Below are 16,660 nucleotides of genomic sequence, written 5' to 3'. Positions count from 1 at the left end.
AGGTGTTCAGCTCATGATCCAGGGTCAGTTTAACTCACAGGTGTTCAGCTCATGATCCAGGGTCAGTTTAACTCAGAGGTGTTCAGCTCATGATCCAGGGTCAGTTTAACTCACAGGTGTTCAGCTCGTGATCCAGGGTCAGTTTAACTCACAGGTGTTCAGCTCATGATCCAGGGTCAGTTCGTGATCCAGGGTCAGTTTAACTCAGAGGTGTTCAGCTCATGATCCAGGGTCAGTTTAACTCACAGGTGTTCAGCTCGTGATCCAGGGTCAGTTTAACTCAGAGGTGTTCAGCTCATGATCCAGGGTCAGTTTAACTCACAGGTGTTCAGCTCATGATCCAGGGGCAGTTTAACTCACAGGTGTTCAGCTCATGATCCAGGGTCAGTTTAACTCAGAGGTGTTCAGCTCGTGATCCAGGGTCAGTTTAACTCACAGGTGTTCAGCTCATGATCCAGGGTCAGTTCGTGATCCAGGGTCAGTTTAACTCACAGGTGTTCAGCTTATGATCCAGGGTCAGTTTAACTCAGAGGTGTTCAGCTCATGATCCAGGGTCAGTTTAACTCAGAGGTGTTCAGCTCGTGATCCAGGGTCAGTTTAACTCACAGGTGTTCAGCTCATGATCCAGGGTCAGTTTAACTCACAGGTGTTCAGCTCATGATCCAGGGTCAGTTTAACTCAGAGGTGTTCAGCTCGTGATCCAGGGTCAGTTTAACTCACAGGTGTTCAGCTCATGATCCAGGGTCAGTTTAACTCAGAGGTGTTCAGCTCGTGATCCAGGGTCAGTTTAACTCAGAGGTGTTCAGCTCGTGATCCAGGGTCAGTTTAACTCACAGGTGTTCAGCTCATGATCCAGGGTCAGTTTAACTCGCAGGTGTTCAGCTCATGATCCAGGGTCAGTTTAACTCAGAGGTGTTCAGCTCGTGATCCAGGGTCAGTTTAACTCAGAGGTGTTCAGCTCATGATCCAGGGTCAGTTTAACTCACAGGTGTTCAGCTCATGATCCAGGGTCAGTTTAACTCAGAGGTGTTCAGCTCGTGATCCAGGGTCAGTTTAACTCACAGGTGTTCAGCTCATGATCCAGGGTCAGTTTAACTCAGAGGTGTTCAGCTCGTGATCCAGGGTCAGTTTAACTCAGAGGTGTTCAGCTCGTGATCCAGGGTCAGTTTAACTCACAGGTGTTCAGCTCATGATCCAGGGTCAGTTTAACTCACAGGTGTTCAGCTCATGATCCAGGGTCAGTTTAACTCACAGGTGTTCAGCTCATGATCCAGGGTCAGTTTAACTCACAGGTGTTCAGCTCATGATCCAGGGTCAGTTTAACTCAGAGGTGTTCAGCTCATGATCCAGGGTCAGTTTAACTCACAGGTGTTCAGCTCATGATCCAGGGTCAGTTTAACTCAGAGGTGTTCAGCTCATGATCCAGGGTCAGTTTAACTCACAGGTGTTCAGCTCATGATCCAGGGTCAGTTTAACTCACAGGTGTTCAGCTCATGATCCAGGGTCAGTTTAACTCACAGGTGTTCAGCTCGTGATCCAGGGTCAGTTTAACTCACAGGTGTTCAGCTCATGATCCAGGGTCAGTTTAACTCACAGGTGTTCAGCTCGTGATCCAGGGTCAGTTTAACTCACAGGTGTTTAGCTCGTGATCCAGGGTCAGTTTAACTCACAGGTGTTCAGCTCGTGATCCAGGGTCAGTTTAACTCACAGGTGTTCAGCTCATGATCCAGGGTCAGTTTAACTCACAGGTGTTCAGCTCATGATCCAGGGTCAGTTTAACTCACAGGTGTTCAGCTCATGATCCAGGGTCAGTTCGTGATCCAGGGTCAGTTTAACTCAGAGGTGTTCAGCTCGTGATCCAGGGTCAGTTTAACTCACAGGTGTTCAGCTCATGATCCAGGGTCAGTTTAACTCACAGGTGTTCAGCTCATGATCCAGGGGCAGTTTAACTCACAGGTGTTCAGCTCATGATCCAGGGTCAGTTTAACTCAGAGGTGTTCAGCTCGTGATCCAGGGTCAGTTTAACTCACAGGTGTTCAGCTCGTGATCCAGGGTCAGTTTAACTCACAGGTGTTCAGCTCGTGATCCAGGGTCAGTTTAACTTACAGGTGTTCAGCTCGTGATCCAGGGTCAGTTTAACTCACAGGTGTTCAGCTCGTGATCCAGGGTCAGTTTAACTCACAGGTGTTCAGCTCATGATCCAGGGTCAGTTTAACTCACAGGTGTTCAGCTCATGATCCAGGGTCAGTTCGTGATCCAGGGTCAGTTTAACTCACAGGTGTTCAGCTCATGATCCAGGGTCAGTTTAACTCACAGGTGTTCAGCTCATGATCCAGGGTCAGTTCGTGATCCAGGGTCAGTTTAACTCAGAGGTGTTCAGCTCGTGATCCAGGGTCAGTTTAACTCACAGGTGTTCAGCTCATGATCCAGGGTCAGTTTAACTCACAGGTGTTCAGCTCATGATCCAGGGTCAGTTTAACTCACAGGTGTTCAGCTTATGATCCAGGGTCAGTTTAACTCAGAGGTGTTCAGCTCATGATCCAGGGGCAGTTTAACTCACAGGTGTTCAGCTTATGATCCAGGGTCAGTTTAACTCAGAGGTGTTCAGCTCGTGATCCAGGGTCAGTTTAACTCAGAGGTGTTCAGCTCGTGATCCAGGGTCAGTTTAACTCAGAGGTGTTCAGCTCATGATCCAGGGTCAGTTTAACTCAGAGGTGTTCAGCTTATGATCCAGGGGCAGTTTAACTCACAGGTGTTCAGCTCATGATCCAGGGTCAGTTTAACTCAGAGGTGTTCAGCTCATGATCCAGGGTCAGTTTAACTCAAAGGTGTTCAGCTCATGATCCAGGGTCAGTTTAACTCACAGGTGTTCAGCTCATGATCCAGGGTCAGTTCGTGATCCAGGGTCAGTTTAACTCAAAGGTGTTCAGCTCATGATCCAGGGTCAGTTTAACTCACAGGTGTTCAGCTCGTGATCCAGGGTCAGTTTAACTCAGAGGTGTTCAGCTTATGATCCAGGGGCAGTTTAACTCACAGGTGTTCAGCTCATGATCCAGGGTCAGTTTAACTCACAGGTGTTCAGCTCATGATCCAGGGTCAGTTTAACTCAGAGGTGTTCAGCTCATGATCCAGGGTCAGTTTAACTCACAGGTGTTCAGCTCATGATCCAGGGTCAGTTTAACTCACATGTGTTCAGCTCATGATCCAGGGTCAGTTTAACTCACAGGTGTTCAGCTCGTGATCCAGGGTCAGTTTAACTCACAGGTGTTCAGCTCATGATCCAGGGTCAGTTTAACTCACAGGTGTTCAGCTCATGATCCAGGGTCAGTTTAACTCAGAGGTGTTCAGCTCATGATCCAGGGTCAGTTTAACTCACAGGTGTTCAGCTCATGATCCAGGGTCAGTTTAACTCACAGGTGTTCAGCTCATGATCCAGGGTCAGTTTAACTCACAGGTGTTCAGCTCATGATCCAGGGTCAGTTTAACTCAGAGGTGTTCAGCTCATGATCCAGGGTCAGTTTAACTCACAGGTGTTCAGCTCGTGATCCAGGGTCAGTTTAACTCAGAGGTGTTCAGCTCATGTCCTATAGATGAGGCTCCAGTGGCTGTAACAGATTGCGCACAATGTATATATTGTTTTATGGTGCGTACTTTTAAACACCTTCTACCTTATTTTGTTTATTCTCAGGTTAGGTAAAGTAAGTCGAATTAGTTCTAAACAGTAAGTATATAAATGTCCATACTTACAATTCATTCGAAAGACTGCTCCGTGGTTTAGTTCAGCTCAATTCTTTATACAGTAGAGACTCACGGCAGGCTGGTTCTTTTTGTATTGATTATAATTAATTTTATTATTTCAAAATTAATTAGTTTACATACTAAATAATAAAATAAAATAAAACAAAGCATAAAATGAGCAGTTCACAAGCTTCAACTGCAGGTGTCAGGCTAGGACAACTGAACTGAGGATAGGCGGTCAGGGTATTACAGCTTCTGACGTTGACATATTACACTGTACTTTTTATACGTCATATCACACCCCCTTATCACATATTCAATCACTTATAGACAATTTATCCAATCCAAAATCTTGATCTATTGTTAACTCTTTCAGTCCTTCCAAGACCTTCTTATAAAAAGCCTTGCTCTCCTTTGTTCTCCTCCTGGCTTGGATCCTTTGTCGTCTTCTACGCTTAGTCTGTAAAGGAACAGGTAATACTTCCATTTCTACTTCGCTAAGATTCATACTTTTTACTACCTGGTGTTATTTCTACCTACTATAGGTTATTCTTTCATTTGATTAAATGCTTAAACATCGAATACAGTATAATCATTTCTTTCATGCATTATCATAATAAAAACCTTTATAAAACAAGTTGCAGTGTTTTTCTTACACAACACTCTTACTTACAAAGTTACAATTGTGGTTAATATCATATATAAGCCTATACATATGAGGCATTTAATTATAACAGAATAAATTGCATATTCACTTAACAATATATATATATATGACTCCCGCAGTGAGAACATGACTCATCCACAAACGCTGCCCTAGCGTGATCAACGCCCAAACACGCACGACAGCGATTGTGCCCATCAGAGTCAGAAACTGATCGACCGCAACCAGAAGTGTACGGGTGAGGCATCTTTAAAAAGACGTGTCGCGCGCAAGCTCTTTTTGTGAGAGGAAAACTCTGCAGATGTTGAAGCGCACAGGGAGAACACACTGTAACCGCGCTGGGTAGTACATTAACATTAGCTCAAATGATATATAGGGAATTTTAATAATTAATCAGGAATATGATTAATATATATCGCATATTACAGTTACATTAAATTATTGAAACCGAAAATTAGATCAATTGTATACATTAGTGACCCATCATAATCAATTATGATTTAATCACTAATATATCAACAGTCCATTCCTCAGATCAATTATCAGAATAATTTTTAATGGACATTAATGTAGCTATCAAACAATTTGTTTGTCCAGCAAACGGCCGTAAGATTAACCCATCAATTTCTCAACAAAAATGATCTCTTTCTTATAATTCGAAGAAAGCTATATTTTCTGGCCACTGAAAATCACTTTCCTGTTCTTATAAAATATAGGTTACGAATAGTAACACAATGTAAAGCTTTTGTAGCTTGGATCAACATTTCATTGACTTCGTAATGTGAGCATTTTAGACAGAAGCAATCAAGAATATAATGGTTTTAATTAAATGAAACTACGTATACAGAATTCTACATTTACACAGAGTAAATACATGTATTTACAACAGAAACAAACACACGGAAACCTTATCAAACAAACACGAATTAAAAGAGGATGAGAGAGGAAGAGAAAATGAGAGAAAGATAGAGAGGATGAGCGAGCGAAAGTGAAAGCAAAGAGACAACAAGAAATCACATCAATCAAATCAATAATCAATACTTTCATATGGTTCTCTTTGTATTTGCTGAGCAAAGAAAGCGCGTGTCGTTCTTTCGGAGCTGGGCGTGTTGTCTCGATCGTGTCTTCCGGGATGAGCAGACTCGCGGGAAGATTTAAAGGTTCACCGAACGTGAAGTTACCAAAGAAATAATTCAGAGTTCATCTCCCTCGTGGAGGGAGAGGCGAATATGAAAAGAAAACTTAGTAAAGAAAAGAAAACGGAAACGAGCTCCCTAAGGAGCCATGGAACCAGAAATTCTCTCAGACGAAGTGCACCGTGTGTCTTCATGGATCGATCTTTTATGGAAAGATGGGTTAACGCCTTTGGTTGCGCGGACAACCAATGAACGTCCAACGATCTGAAGCGGGAAAAATTATTCTTTGTCCTGTCAGGAGAACTTATTTGCATAGTTTATGATGGTATAAAATTTCGTCATTTCTACCCAGAAAGATTGTACACACAGAACAATACATTTTACTGTAATTTCCTATGTATGAGTGGTTCAGTCAAAACAAGACGGTTAAACAGATACCAAGAATGGCAGGTAAAAGTAGTAGGAATATAAAGTTACAATCAAATGCATATTATAAGCTTTTAAAAGTTCGTTCCTTCAAACAAACGTCATACACGAAGTGAATATAAACTGGGAAACACACAGGGGTATATGAAATATGGCATGCTTATATTCTAAGTTTAAATGTTCAAAGTTCGTGTATGTGTTGTTGGAATGTCGGTCGCGTTGCGCTCCCCATATCTCTCTTGCAGAGGAACTGGATGAGCTGCTGAAGCTTGGTGGTCATAAACTTTATGACCTGGCATGAAGATCGGGTTACGGGATGCGATTCCACTGGGAGAAACATTCTTCAAAAATACATTTCAGAGTCAAACATTAGAAGATCATAACTATATGATCAAAACAACACTAATCAAACATGCATGCATACAGGAAGGTCAGATACAAGTCTGAGTTACATACAAAGGACGTGTGTTTGTGTATGGAATGCTCTGTGTGTCTGTGTGTGGTGGCGAGATTTGAATCAGGGGACTAGGTCGATCATTTGCTCGACAACGCTCGGCTTTTATAAATGTGTCATGCGCCACGGGAGACCCCAGCCAGAGCGGCGCCCCCGCTGGTCAACATGCCCCAAGGGGGTCGTAAACAGAATGCTCTTTGTTTACTCAATAAGAAACGAGCTGTGTTTGCAAATCAGGATTCGCTAATTCAGAACATCTGGCCGGATCCCCTGTCAGTGTCGTTACAACACTCACTGGCAGATCACTGCACAGATCAGCAGGCGATGTGAACTCGCTGAAACACCGGAGAGTCGCTCGTCTCGAAGAGGTGATGAGAGAAAAGAGGTGAAAACTCAGGAATGGCTTGTGGAGTGAAGAGATGCTCTTGGCTCCGAAGCGAAAACATACTGCGCTATGCCAGCGTACTTCCGTATATACCCACGAGGTGGGGCGGAGTTACGCATGCAAAATCCGCAGACCCAAGGCATTTCCATTGCCATTGGCTCGTTTTCTAAATCTCGAAGGTGATAGGCTTTCTATGCGAAACCCAATTCGTCGTCACTGACGTAACTCGTAGTGACCATGAAAGGGAACTCTAAATGTGAAGTTCTCATAGACCATTCAGAGAGAAGACAGTGGAGAAACCTGACTGACAACAAACCCGATAACACTGAGTCTAGACCCATTAACAATACTGATATACAGACATGCATGACAGGAAACTTAAAAATAAAAGTCAGAAATGTTTTATTTTCTCTTGATAAAAAGAATAGAAACAGAATAGATAAAAGCATTTGAGGTCAAACACTGCTATAGAAGTATTCAATATGGAAATGTCATTACCCAATGGTTTAGAATGTTGTTGTTCAAGATAGTTCTAATCAAATAACATCTATTAATCAAATGAAAGGAATAGCTTCAGGTTAATAACTAGAACATACATGAGCATTAATTCTGTCATTTGACACTCATGTTAATCACAGAATGGCACAGCTGGGTTTGTTCTTCAGTTTCTCCATCTCTTGAAGTAGCTCTTTTATCTCTTCTTCTCTCTGCTCTCGCAGGTTTCTGTAGAGTTCTTCCAGTAGCTCATGTTGTCTCTGACGTTCCTCCAGCATCTGCTGGATCTCCTGGACGTGCGGCTCTTCTCTCTCTCTGAAATCTGTCCGTTCTGCTTGCTCTCTGGCTTCATCTTCATGCTTCTTCTTCAGCTCTTCTATTTCCTCTTCATGTCTCCTCTTCATTTCATCTCGCTCTTTCTCTTCTCTTTCTTTTCTCTCCTTCTCCTCTTTCTCTCTTCTCTTGACATCCTCTTCTTGTTCTCGTTTCACATCTTTAATCATTTTCATCCATCTCTTTCTCTCTTCCTCTCGTCTCTCATGATCTGCTGGTTTTCTTCTCTCCCACTCTCGTTCCAGTCGTTCATAATGTGTTTTCATCTCATGTATCTTCTCCTCATATTCTCTCTCTTTCTCTTCTCTCTCTCTTCTCTGTTTCTGTCTGTCATCGTCTCTCTTCTGTCTTTCTTCTTCTCTCTCTCTTTCAAATCTCTTTCTCATTTGATCCAGTTCTTCTTGTTTTTCTCTCAGCTGTTCCTCATGTTTCTCCTTTCTCTTTTCTTCTTCTTCCTCTCGTTCTCTCGTCTGTCGTTTCTTCTCATCCTCCCACTCTCTCTGCTGTCGTTTCATTTCCTCTCGAATCTCTTTTCTGTCATTTTCAGCCTCTTTTATTTTCATTTTCCATCTCTGTCTCTCCTCCTCTTCTTCCTCATTCCTCCTTTTCTCCACCAAATCTCTCCTCTTGATTTCCTCTTCATGTTTTATCTGTAATTCTGCTATAATACGCTTGTGCTCATTTATCATCTTTTCTAGATCTTGTCTGTATTTCTCTTGTCTTTTTCTATCTTCTTCTTCTCTTTCTTTTTGCTGTTTTTCATACTGTAATCTCTGATTTTCAATCTCTCTCTTAAACTCTTCTATTTTCTTAAGATATTCAACTCTTTTCTGGTTTTCCTCTTCTGTTCGTTTCTGGTTTTCAATCTCTTGTTCCATTTGTTCTCTTTTCTCTTTTTCTTCAAACTCTTTTCTGAGTTTTTCCTCTTTTTCTCTCAGTCGATTCTGCGTTTTCATTCTCTCCTCATCTGCTCTTCGTTTCTCTTCCTCAAGTCTCTTCATCATGTTATTCATTTCCATCTCATATTTGGCATTTAATGCCTCATGTTGAGTCTTCATTTCTCTCTCCTTCTCATTCAGTATCTCCTTGGTTCTCTTTCTAATGGACATCTCTGCGTCCTCAAACATGCTGTTAGTGAAGCATCGACCCTCGTTCGAGTGTTTCAGCTCTTCTATCATGTCTAACAGCTGAATCACTTGAGTTCGGTCTCGTTTCTCTCTGTTATTGAACGCCAGGACCCTGTCTCCACAATCTCGGATCAGTTTCTTGAGTTCAGCATTGTTACTTCTCTCCACATACTCTTCTACAGAGTCCTTCCCGAGTTCATCTCCTCCAGTGAACAGAACGATGCTGAACTGAGCAGTTTTTGGACCAAAGATCCTCCTGATCAGATCCACAATGTCCATCTCCTCTCTATTAAACCTTCCCAAACGCAGCACAATGACGAACACATGAGGTCCAGGCGCTGACAGTGAAACACATTTCAGTAAGTTTTCTATCACTTGATCAGTTGGCAACGTCCTGTCGAAGAGACCTGGAGTATCAACAACAGCCACTGATCGACCATCGGCTCCAGAAGTTTCCTTCTGACAGTCAGTCGTCACTGAGCTCATGCTCGGCCGACTCACAAACTCATCTCTTCCCAGAATACTGTTTCCTGTTGCACTCTTTCCACTTCCTGTCCTCCCGACCAGCACAATCCTCAATGGCTCCAGGTCATCCGCTTCCCCTTCAGCTCCTGAAAATCATGTTGGAAGATTTGATATGTATTTTAATCACACAGGTTTAAACATGGTGTTTTTCAACCTATATCTATATCAATACCGAATGGATTCAGACATTTTTGTTTAGATGCCAGTCAGAGTCATGCATTGTTTTCTGTTTACATATATACAACAGTTCTGGCTCTCGATTCTGATTGGCTGAGAGCCTTTCCTAGTCATGTGATATTCCTCTAGTATCTCCACGGAACCGTTTCACCGTTTGTATCTCTCCGCTTTCAGCATTCTCTCGGCGAGAGTCATGGCGGACGAGCAAACACCATCATTTTACAAATTCTACCGTTGTTTTGTCACGGAATGTAGTTTTAAGAGTTTTTTAGGCAAGAATGTAGTTATTTAGACATCAAATATGTGACTCATATATAATCATAGTGCCTATTTTACAATCTGTTGAGACGCTTTTGCAGATGCGAGCTCCAGATAATATAGAGCCATTTCACATGACTATGATCACCTGAACAACCCCAAAACATTTATGCCAGATTTTGGAAAAACATTTTTTTTGTTTCAGGCTATGAGCGTACTATTCTGATGAAGAAGCAGACGTCACAAACACTGACGTCACACACACACTGTAGTGTACTGTCGGCTGTCGTTGAGCAGGGTCAGCCTGATGAAGAAGCTGACGTCACACACACTGTCCTCACACACACTGACGTCACACACACTGTCCTCACACACACTGACGTCACACACACTGTCCTCACACACACACTGACGTCACACACACACTGCAGTGTACTGTCGGCTGTCGTTGAGCAGGGTCAGCCTGATGAAGAAGCTGTCCTCACACACACTGTCCTCACACACACTGTCCTCACACACACTGACGTCACACACACTGTCCTCACACACACTGTCCTCACACACACTGTCCTCACACACACTGTCCTCACACACACTGTAGTGTACTGTCGGCTGTCGTTGAGCAGGGTCAGCCTGTGAAAGCTGGAGTGTTGGGACAGGGAATGACTCCGTGACGGCGTTCATGTTCTCAGACCAGTGAGAGCTGACGATTGTGAATGCTCTCATTTTTAGTGGAATTATCTAAAAATACTGGAAACCAAATACCTTCAAATATTAGAATCTCCACTTACTCTTTGTGCGTCCAGTTACTGGAGTTCGTTGTCTATTAATACGTTTGAGTTGCTCATGTTTTTGTTTCTCTTCTTCTCTTCTCATCTTTCCCTCCAGATTCTGTTTCTCCCATTCCTCTCGTTCTCTCTCTCTCTCTTCCTCCATGATGTGTTTGAATCTCTCTCGTTCTCTCTTCCTCTCTTCCTCATGTCTCTTCATCAGTTCTTCTCTTTCTCTGATCAGTTCCTCCATCAGGATCTTCATCTTGTTTTCTTCTTCTTTATATTTAGACTGAAGCTCTTCTTTCTCTCTTTCCATTCTCTCTCTCTCTTCTTTTAGTCTCTCTTTAAATTCATCCCAGTCTCTCTGTTCTTTCTCTCTTTTCTCATCCTCTTCTTCTCTTCTCATGTTTTCCACTAGTCTCTGTTTCTCCCACTCCTCTCGCTCTCTCTTCATCTCATCACAAATCCTTTCCTCTCTGTCTTCTTTCTCTTTAATTTCTTTTTTATGTCGTTCTTCATTCTCATTAAACTCTTCTTCTCTCCTCTTCCTCTCATCCTCTACTCTGATCATCAGTCTGTCTATCTCTGTATCATATTTGATCTGCAGTTTCTCTTTTTCTTGCTTCAGTTGCTCAATTTCTTTTATAAATGTCTCTTCTTGCGTCTCTTGTTGTTCTTCGTCCATACTCTCTTTCTCTTCCTCTAGTTTCTTGATCTTTTCTTCTCTTTCTCTGACTCTGTCCATCAGGATCTCCATCTGTCGTTCCAGTCCTCCTCTGTCCATCTGTCTGGACATTTGGTAGAAACTCCCTCCGTTTGCCTCCAGCATGTCGTCTATCTTCTCCAGAAGATCCCACACTTGTGTTCGGTCTCGAGTCTCTTTATTGTTGAACACGTGGTATCTGTTTCCACACGCGTCCGTCAGCTCCGTCAGAGGAGGTATACTTCCCAGATACTGCTCAATAGTCATGTGATCCAGATAATCTCCTCCGGTGAAGAGCACCATGGTGAACATTAAAGATTTCTCCCCGAACATCTCCTGGATGATCTTCACTGCTGTTGCTTCTTCTCGGGTGAACCGATGTCTTACATTGAGCACAAAGATGAAGGCGTGCGGTCCGGGCAGGATCATGGAGACGCAGCTGCTGATCTCCTCATCAGTCATGGGTTCAGAATCAGTCAGTCCTGGAGTGTCGATCACAGTGACGTCTCGGCCGTTGAGTTTAGATGTTTCGCTCTGACACTCTTTAGTAACTGACTCTTCAGATGTTTTTGCTGTAAACGCGTCTCTTCCTAAGATTGTGTTTCCTGCTGAACTTTTCCCAACTCCAGTTCTTCCCAACAGCACAATCCTCAGATCATCTGTGTTTTCTCTTGAAACTGAAATTTCAAAAATGTAAAAGCATTTGAAAAAAAAATCATAGTGACAACATTCTTTTGATGAGTCATTTTTTATTTATACCAATTCAAACTTAAGGTGTTGTGTCATTTTCCTTTTGCATAGCTAAAATACTTTGTAAGCTTTGGCACAACTTACCCCACGCCTGTAGAAAAATGTTGAGTGTGTTCAGCCAGACATCAGAGAGATTATTTTTAAATGTCATTAATTTATTTAACAATGTGTATATGACTATATTATTCCATCAAATTATTATATATATATAGAAAAACTGTGTGTTGGTTTTTCTGTTTATGTATAAGATTAACAAACCTTAAATAACAAATAACAACAAACCTTTCAGCTTGTTATGCAATCATAACATAATCAGCAGGAGCTGATTTCAAAGTCTGAATTGGACAGCTTGGTTTGGGACAAAAACAGCCCATAATAATCACATGTTCTTGGTCGAGGTGAATCGGTGTTCATCAACACTTACGGTTAGGTGGTCTCTCTCTGCTCCAATCTCTCCTGCGAGAAGAACCGCCAGCAACAGCTGAGGAAACAAAAGCATTTGCAGTTTATTTCTTGGATATGACAATATCTCCAAATGTCACTTTTATTGATGTATTGATTCCCTAGTTCTAGGAGATGTTGTCTGTATGATGCCCACCAGGACTTAATATCAGAGTTAGTACTGGCTGCAGATAAAGTCCTAATTGTTGGTGATTTTAATATACATGTAGATAACGAAAAAGATGCATTGGGATTGGCATTTAAAGACATTCTTAACTCTATTGGAGTTAGACAACACGTGTCAGGATCTACTCATTGTCGTAATCATACTCTAGATCTAATATTATCACATGGAATCAATGTTGATGCTGTTGAAATTCTGCAGCAGAGCGATGACATCTCAGATCATTATCTAGTCTCGTGTAAACTTCATTTAGCCAAGACTGCAAAGCCGACTCCGTGTTTCAAATATGTTAAACCTATCACTTCTGCCACTAAAGATTGCTTTATTAATAATCTTCCTGATCAGTTTCATCATCTCAGCATCCCGGATAGCTTAGAAGAACTAGATATTGCAACAGAAACTATTAACTCTTTCTTTTCCAGCACTTTAGACACAGTTGCTCCGTTGCGCTTAAAGAAGATTAAAGAAAATAGTCCAACGCCGTGGTACAACGAGCACACTCGGGCCCTTAAGAGAGCAGCCAGAGAGATGGAGCGCAACTGGAAGAAAACAAAACTAGAGGTATTTCGCATTTCATGGAAAGAGAGCTCGATTACTTACAGAGAGGCTTTAAAAGCTGCTAGATCTGCTTATTTTTCAACCCTATTAGAAGAAAATAAACATAATCCTAGGTATTTATTTGAAACAGTGGCTAAACTTACGAAAAATAAAGCTTCAAGCCCAGAAGTTTCCAAGCAGCACAGCAGTAATGACTTTATGAACTTCTTCACTTATAAGATTGATAATATCAGGGACAAAATTATAACTATGTAACCGTCTACTACAGTATCGCATCAGGCAGTGCATTGCAAAAATCCCATTCATTTGATGCTATAGAAGAGGAAGAATTGTCTAAACTCTTTAAATCATCAACATGTATGTTAGACCCTATACTGACTAAGCTACTGAAAGAGATTTTTCATTAATTCATCTTTGTCTTTAGAATACTGTTACAATCAGTTGCAGAGATGGAGGAAGCAGGATCTGCGTGCAGCAGCTTTATTACACCAAAACAAACTCAGAGAGTTTCAGAACAAGAACAACCAAAACATGTAACGTTAAGAACTGACCAAGAACAAGACAGAACACAGGGTTTAAATACAGAACTGAAGAGGAAATTAACAAGACACACCTGAACTGAACAAGCAATCAATCAAACACCATAGAAACACACAGATGAAAGACAGAACTGAACTGACTGACAGAACACAGACAATAGGCCTCGTTTACACTGTCAGTGAAATGTGACCCAATTCAGATTTTTTGCTCCTATGTGACACAGATGGGATGTGTTCTATGACCGTGTAAACAGGAAAAAAAGGTATGCATTGGGATATTTCCAGATCGGTTTAAGGCCTCATTCATATGTGGAAATAAATCAGATATAAATCAGAGATGTGCCAATGCGAGTGTCATGTAAACAGGCAGATCGGGTTTTCTGAGGCATTAGGCAACATCTCCGCGGTTTAATGATGAGAGAAACCCCGACGCGCTTCTGCAAAGAGACGGAACGTGGTGTAGAAGAGGAATGTGGACACATATCAACATATCAAAGGTTGCCTCATCCTAAAATTTCCTAAAAATCCTTAAAGACTCACTGCTCCTCGTTAAAAGCCACAACCTGCTCCCGCCAGTCCTGAGATCTCTCTCACACACAATAACTGAAGCTCATGCACAGGCTGCATTGATGATGGCCCTCTTCGTCCTCCTCCGCCTCATAATCATGGTGATGTTTGGCGAACTTCACATATATCGCAGAGATAGCATCAAGCATACTTCGCGTTCGTCCATCTGTGCAAGAACCCTTTAAGCATGCGTGATGTTTCAGATAGTATGGCAGGTGTAAACACATGAACCGGATATGGGTCACAGCTGAAAGAACGTGTAAACGGACGGTCCAAAAAATCGGATATAGGCAACAAATAAGAATTGGGCATCAAGACCTGCAGTGTAAACCAGGCCAACGACAGACTGACAATGTGACAGATACCGAAAACCTTTGTGTAAGCTCAGTTAATAACTAATGATTATAATAAATATAATAAAGCAAAATAATAAATCAAAAGCTTTCTTCTACAGCTGCTGTACAGCCAAAACTATATCTGTCTCTGTAAAGATGCTTTGAAACACTCTGTGTTGTATAAAGGGCTGTATAAATCAAGGTGACTTGACTAGATGTTACCACGGTAAAACCTAAACCACAGAATCAGGCATAATTAGAGTTAGAGATCCAGATTATGTAAAGGGTGAAATACTGTAAGGTAAAAGAGTAATGTCCGTCAGCTTTAACAGTGGCAGGACGAGCTTCTGCTGTCTTTCACTCTTTCATGCTCTTTAATAGCAGTAAATGTGAGACCTAAACAGATCTAAAGGTTAGACGAGCTTTTACGTGATGATTCAAGTAACACCAACTCTGTCTGAGCCTTCAGTGTGATCCATGCCATTTTTTCACAATTAATACATTATAACTTACAACTTATAGAAACAGATGCTGATATGAACATCACCAACAGACACTGACTGACACTGAATGTTTACACATTCTCCTTTTCTAACTGAACTTTAGATGTTCTTCACATGATCTTCATTTATTCCTTTAGCAGACGCTCGTATATATGAAGAGTCACTGTACACGGCACATGAACCTGCATACGTCCACATATCCAGCTAATCTAAGCCACTGTTTAAATGAGAGGGCTAACTGATATAACGGATGTTTATTCAGCTATTAATATGATTGATAGATCACACTTTCACCTCTGCTTATTCTGCTGGACATGATGATGTTCTTTCTTCAGTCTTCAGTCGAGGATCTTCTCTGACTCCTGATGTGTGTGTCTTCATCGTCCTGCCAGAGAATACACTGAGTTTACTGCATTAACACACACTAATGAGATCATGTCACCACACACACACTCCTGCCAGAGAATACACTGAGTTTACTGCATTAACACACACTAATGAGATCATGTCACCACACACACTATGCCCACAAAGATTTATTTTAATATGCTGATATTTAATATACATATATTGTGTTTGTAAGATGTTTTTTCTATAAATCACTCACATAAAAATGATTGATAAATGATTGAATGATTGTTTTTGGTGTGTTTCTGTGGATCTGAGCCTCTATACACTCATTCGCTCAAGATATAATGACTGAAAATCACAAAACGATCCCTGGACACCACAGCAAAAATGCTCATCCGGATGTTTGTTCATGGTTTGCAGTGTGTGTGTGTGTGTGTGTGTGTGTGTGTGTGTGTGTGTGTGTGTGTGTGTGTGTGTGTGTGTGTGTGTGTGTGTACTCACTGCTCCTAATGTGTGTACACTAACTTGGATGGGTTAAATACAGAGGATATTCCGAGTATGAGTTCCCACACTTGGCATTCACGTCACTTTCACTTTATCTTTCGAGAGCCGTTTGAGAAATCTGTAAAGCAGCATGCACAATTTTTTATAAAAATGTATGCAACAGTAATAAAAGCTTTACCCTTGAACCAATAACCACATAAGCACTGAATACAACTGCACAATTCTCACTTAAAATATACCGAATATTAGACGCACAATCTTGTGTTGTTTTTGGTTCTCTGACGAATATGAAAGTGAAAGCATCCACTTCTGCAGCTCATACAGTTACAACTACACTCATAATCACACTGAAATCATCATGGTGTGTTGTATATCATATTTACATATTATACTATGCGAGAGAAATGTCAGTGTTTATAAAGTAAAAGTGATACCTGCCATGTCGAGGTTTATCATTCCCTCTGTGTGCGGAATCAGTGACGTCACATGTGTCTCTGCACAGGAAGTTACAGACACTAGTGAACGGTGAATTGAATTCGCGTCCACCGCGCCGCGCTAACGCCTCATTCGCGCCGCAGGACCTTGCATTGACTTTAACATTGAAATCACTCGCGCCAGACACTCTATTCGCGTTTGGTAGAGTGAGGAGAAGTGGTCGAGCACAAGGTGCAGCGACAAGCGAGTGCGTTCCCGTGAAACTGTCGCTGTTGTGCGCACACGCCCGGCCGCTGCCG

General features: G+C 41.8%; 1 protein-coding gene across 3 annotated transcripts; it reads right to left on the bottom strand.

Annotated features, from left to right (window-relative positions):
- Positions 1-7,188: 7,188 nt before the first annotated feature.
- On the bottom strand, positions 7,189-16,473 carry LOC309503869 (GTPase IMAP family member 8-like). 3 transcript variants are annotated; one of them, XM_082176722.1, is made up of 5 exons: positions 16,361-16,473; positions 15,366-15,456; positions 12,369-12,425; positions 10,510-11,871; positions 7,189-9,369 (listed from the first exon to the last, which is right to left on the bottom strand). In XM_082176722.1, the coding sequence occupies exons 2-5, from the start codon at positions 15,385-15,387 to the stop codon at positions 7,436-7,438; spliced, it is 3,375 nt and encodes a 1,124-aa protein (XP_082032848.1). In that variant the 5' UTR covers positions 15,388-15,456; positions 16,361-16,473; the 3' UTR covers positions 7,189-7,435. The 3 variants fall into 3 exon arrangements, with proteins under 3 accessions (XP_082032848.1, XP_082032850.1, XP_082032849.1); XM_082176724.1 differs by having other exon boundaries at positions 15,366-15,460; positions 16,366-16,448; XM_082176723.1 differs by having other exon boundaries at positions 15,366-15,480; positions 16,361-16,413.
- Positions 16,474-16,660: the final 187 nt, after the last annotated feature.

This window comes from Leuciscus leuciscus, assembly GCF_965113295.1.
Source record: "Leuciscus leuciscus genome assembly, chromosome: 7".
Classification (NCBI taxonomy): Eukaryota; Metazoa; Chordata; class Actinopteri; order Cypriniformes; family Leuciscidae; genus Leuciscus; species Leuciscus leuciscus.
This window is presented reverse-complemented; position numbering and strand designations above follow the sequence as displayed.